The sequence below is a fragment of the Copidosoma floridanum genome, unplaced genomic scaffold (genome assembly GCF_036245765.1).
Source record: "Copidosoma floridanum isolate Cflo_tuat_1 unplaced genomic scaffold, Cflo_Japanese_pri ptg000021l, whole genome shotgun sequence".
NCBI lineage: Eukaryota > Metazoa > Arthropoda > Insecta > Hymenoptera > Encyrtidae > Copidosoma > Copidosoma floridanum.
Genome location: NW_028321898.1, coordinates 19,456,270 through 19,461,659, shown reverse-complemented (window position 1 = coordinate 19,461,659; position 5,390 = coordinate 19,456,270). Strand labels below are relative to the sequence as shown.

Below are 5,390 nucleotides of genomic sequence, written 5' to 3'. Positions count from 1 at the left end.
AACTTGCACACTTTACTAACAAATACCCATTTTGCATTAAAAAAATTATTCGCAATCGTTAACTTTAGCGGAACGATGGGTATGATAACGTTACAGTTGAGTCTTTTTTCGCGTCGCGCATCGACTGCCTGCTGGTATGAGGTGTGTCTGGCTGGTTGCTCTTACTCGGGCGCTCCGATACGGCTCCGAAATGGAGTCGGAGTGGTGAGAGAAAGATGTTCTCCCCTCACGCAGCTGCTCCGGACCGTGAGTCTCTGGAGTACATTAGTGCAGAAATGAAATGTATCATTGAATGACCTTCGCTACCAACAATTCAGCAAGTGCACCGTTCGTTATACGTTTCAGTTGCCCAGTATACCGCCCACCGAAGGTGCAGCAAAACAGCATGTATTTCGAGCTTACCTGCAAATGCAAAAAACCGATAGAAAAAAAAAGTACTTTTTTCGGAGTCCAATTTCGGCATGAAAAATTAAAAAATTTTACTTACTACAAACATTGCCTGATAGAATAAGTCTAGACAAAGAGATTAAGCCCTGAAAAATCGCTCCAGCATTATTTCCTGACGTCTATTGAAGTTTTTACGAAAGGTGTTTTTTTTCGAAAAAATGCGATATTTCGAAAAATTTTTAATATTTTTGGCTAAAAAAACAACTTAAGGTTTGTGAACTAAAAACTCATAATTTGATAAAATACCAACTTTAAAATCTCAACAAAAAAAAAGTTATTAACAAATTAAAAAAAGACGATTTTCGATGGTTTTTTCAAGTTTCCTCAGCAACTACGCATTCAAATTATATCCAACGCGCGTCACTCGATAGGTTTTTTTAAGATCTACAACTTTGTCATTTAACTTTTCGGCATTGGAGGTCAACTTTTTTTTCAAACGCAAAAAAAGTGATTTTCGGACTTTCACGAATTTTTTAGGTTAACTCAGCCACTGAATAACCGAAAAAACAAAACGCTATGTTTCTTGAATCATTTTCTTGTATATCAACGTATTTTTTGTTTACTGTTAACAATTATGTCATCTTTTTCGTAGATTAATTGGCCTATATCGTGCGTTTGCCTATGAAGCCCAATGCTGCACCGCTCCTCGGCGATAGCCTGGCTAGCGCCCTGGCCTCACTGCGATCTCTACACCGTCGCCTCCAGCGGGACTCAAAGATGGCAACCGAGTATAACCGCTTCATGAGCGAGTACCTCGCCCTTGGTCATATGAAGCAGCTCTCCAGCCGAGAGCTCTCCGAACCGAGCAGCACGGTCTGCTACGTCCCGCACCACGGCATCTGGCAACACGGGAACCTTGGACCAAAGTTGCGCGTCGTGTTTAACGCCTCGCACCCAACCTCGAGCGGCTACAGCCTAAACGACATCCTGCGCTCCGGGCCGAGACTCCAGGCCGCACTACCGACAGTCCTGGTGCGATGGCGAAGACATCGCGTCGCCTTCTGCAGCGATGTCCAGATGATGTTCCGCCAAATCTGGGTCGACCCGCGAGACGCAGACCTTCAGCGCATCGTCTGGAGCCCCGATCCGAGTCAGCCGCCTGTACACTATCAACTGCGCACCGTCACTTATGGCGCGACTTGCTCGCCCTACTTGTCACTGCGTGTGATTCAACAACTCTGCCATGACGAAGGACACTTGTGGCCGGACGCCGTACCTGTCGTCATGAACGATCGGTACGTGGATGACATCCTCTCGGGTGCCGATGACCTCGAAACGGCCCGCCAGCTTCGGGATCAAGTAATTGGTCTGCTGCGCTCAGGCGGATTTCCAATCCGGAAATGGGTAGCCAATGACGCCGAACTTCTGGCTGACCTCACCCAGGAAGCTTGCCTGCGCCCTACGTGGCGTGAACTCAGCGACGCCGGCCTCGTCAGCGAGCTTGGCATCAGCTGGGACCCAGCCTCGGATACTTTCCGGCTCACACCCCCGGCAGCTCGAGAACAGGACACCAAGCGGAGCATCCTTGCTGGACTCGTGAGCCTCTTCGATTCTTGCGGTTGGCTCGCGCCGACCATACTCCAAGCCAAGCTCCTTGTGCAGGATCTTTGGCGCGCCCGGTTAGATTGGGATGAGGTCGTGCCTGCATCAATGAATCTTCGATGGTCAGCTTTTACCACTGAGATGAAATCAATCCAAGGCTTCTCCATTCCACGTTGGATTGGATCTTCGGCTCCGTCGAAGATTCACCTCCACGCCTTTTCAGACGCCAGCCGCCGTGCGATGGGCGCGGTGGTGTACTCCCAGCTGCAGGACTCCTCAGGGCAAGTCCGTTGCCACATTCTGCTGGCCAAGACGAAACTTGCGCCCATCCGAAGCCTCAAGCCGTCAGCCACGCCCCAGGCTCGCATGACGATCCCTCGCCTTGAGCTGCGTGCCGCGCTGCTTGCTGCGAAACTACTGCGCTTGGTCGTCAGCGAGTGGAATATCCCTATTGAGCAATGCTACGCTTGGTGCGACTCCCAAGTCGTTCTACGCTGGCTCCGCTCCGCCGAGCCGACCAACCACGCTCTCGTCGACAACTACGTCGCCCACATCCAGGAGGTACTGCCACCGCACATCTGGCGCTATGTGCCTACTCATGACAATCCTGCCGATGTGGCGTCTCGAGGCACCGATGCCCAGACTCTACACCGCCAGCAGACATGGTGGACTGGCCCTTCCTGGCTGTCTGAAGGCTCTGATCGTTGGCCCCAGGAGCCCTCCGAGCCACCACAGCCCTCACCTTTTCGCCTCTGCAACGTCACGCAAAAGGTCGAGTTCGACCTTCTCCGACTGTTCTCCGATCTGGGCGTCCTCTTGCGCACCCTCACCCACCTGCGTCGGTGGGCGAGACTCCATCTCGACCGAGCCCCTACACGACCGATGCTCTCAGCACCAACGGCTACCGAGTTGACCGATGCCTACCTCACTTGCGTGCGCTTGAGCCAGCAGCGTGCCTTCTCTGATGAACTTGCACTGCTTCGCACGGGCCGCGCCCTTCTCAAGCGACACCCACTGACATCGCTCGCAGCCTTCGTCCATACAGACGGTGTTCTGCGTGTGGGCGGTCGCCTCCAGCACGCCGAGATGACCTTCGCGGAGCGACACCCACCCATCCTTGACGGCGCTTGCCCTCTCGCCACGCTTACGATCGCGTGGGCCCATCACCGAGCGCTCCACGGGGGCTTTCGCACCACCAGCGCGTACACCGTCAAGCGTGCTTGGATCATCGGTGGCTCCCGGAAAGTCAAGGCTTTCCTACGCAGTTGCGTTACTTGTGCTCGTCTCCAAGCCCGATCAGCTGTCCAATTGATGGCTCCTCTCCCGCGGTCACGAGTTACTCCCTTCCGCGCCTTCGGTCGCACTGGGATCGATTACGCCGGGCCATTCCACGTCCTCGCAGCTAAGGGCCGAGGCGTTCGCACCACGAAGGGTTACATCGCCATATTTGTCTGTCTCACCACGAAGGCACTACATCTGGAGCTCGTAGGCGATCTATCAACCGTCTCCTTTCTTGGGGCTCTCACCCGCTTCTCTGGGCGCCGGGGAAAACCGTCTGAACTCTGGAGCGACAACGCGACGTGCTTCCATCGAGCTGACACCGAGTTGCGCGACGCGCTCCGTCTTGCTGAGCACCGGTGGGACCTCGTCGCGGGTGCCCTAGCGGATCAAGGTATCGAGTGGCATTTTATTCCACCCGGGGCCCCTCACTTTGGAGGTCTCTGGGAGGCCGCGGTCAAGTCCGTCAAAGGTCATCTCCGACGAGTCATGGGCTCGCGGCACCTGACGTACGAGGAGTTCTCAACCGTCTTGGTCGGGATCGAAGCTGTCCTCAACAACCGACCCCTCACTCCACTGTCGGGCGACACGGACGACCTGGGCGTGCTGACCCCCGGTCACTTCCTCATCGGAGCACCCCTCAATTAAATCATTGAGGCCGCGCCACCCGATCAGGATCTCGACCATCTGGCTCACTGGGAGCTTGTCCGGGGCATCAGAGCACAATTCTGGGCCCGATGGAGTCGGGAGTATCTTAATACTCTTCAACAGCGATCGAAGTGGATCATCCCTCATCGGAACCTGACCTTGGGTGATATCGTTGCCGTCCTTGACTCATCTCTACTCTCAACCGACGGCCGCTGGCCTCTCGGCCGCGTAACTGGTGTTCACCCTGGCCCGGACGGCCTCGTACGCGCTGTGACCGTCCGAACGGCGACGGGAGAATACACCAGGCCAATCACGAAAGTCACGCTGCTTCCCGTGATAACCCGGACCACCTCTCAGCCTGCATCGCCCAGAGACGAAACCGCTCTGGATACGGCGGGCGGGACTTGAAGTTTCGTTCCTGGAACGAGGCGGGCGGGATGTTTCGTTCGACGATATACTGTCGGTCGGCCCCCCCCTCCTGATCGTCTCGGCGCTTCATTACGCCGCTGCCGCTGGCATCGACGGCCTGTGCCGGGACCAGCTCAGTTCGTCTCCTGACACACAGGTTCACGCATCAGCTGGCCAGCTTCAAGCCTCTACCAGCCAAGTCACACCAGCAGCAGCCAGCAAGCCGCTCGAGACAGCTAGTCCACCAACAATATCAGCAGAGCATAGTACGCAGAAAGCACGCTATTCATCGTCGCCGGGTCCGCTTCCCTTGTACACAAAAAATAAAGAGTTTCTCAAACAGTAATAATTATTTTTAATGCTATATGATAATGTGTAATATCTTTCCAGGAATTTGTCAAAACATTTATAATAAAAACATAAATTTAAAATATTTTAGACCTACGTTTTTACCGATTCAAAATCAATTATTGGGGTTCAACATCATGTTTGCAAGCTGTTAACTGATTGTGAGATAACACAAAATTATAAAATGCAAGATAGGATAAACGTTCATCACAGCAAAATCAAAAATGCTGAACATCTCTTTAATAATCCTAATGCTTTTTAATTTCACAATTCGAAAACAACAGATGGAAATCTAGAAATTCCAAAAATTATTGAGAAAGAAGCGAGATTATTATGGTCCTTCGAAACCACTTTCAACTTCGTTGCCTGTAAAGTATTGCTAAAAAACGATTTGCTTATAAATTATTACAAAGATACTCTTCTTCAAAAGAAAAGTACATTTACAGTTGCTCTTAAAAAAAAGAAATTTTTTCATATTATTTGACTGTTAGAATGGTTACAGAAATACGTAGAATCATAAACTAGACTCGTTTTAAATGATTGTAAGCCAAAATCAGGCAATTTTTCATTTTACAAGATTCTGATCAATTCTTATCATCAACATTTATTTAAAATTAATAATGGAGGCTTCTGATCGTCAAAAATTTATTTGAATGCGACCTAATTACCACCTAATATATTTTTTGCGAATAGTTGATAACATTAAAAACGTTTGTCAT

At 51.1% G+C, this 5,390-nt stretch overlaps 1 protein-coding gene across 1 annotated transcript; it reads left to right on the top strand.

The window, feature by feature from the left end:
• Positions 1 to 1,068: 1,068 nt before the first annotated feature.
• Positions 1,069 to 3,915, top strand: LOC106639492 (uncharacterized). The gene has a single exon (XM_089594762.1). The coding sequence runs from the start codon at positions 1,069 to 1,071 to the stop codon at positions 3,913 to 3,915; it is 2,847 nt and encodes a 948-aa protein (XP_089450888.1).
• Positions 3,916 to 5,390: the final 1,475 nt, after the last annotated feature.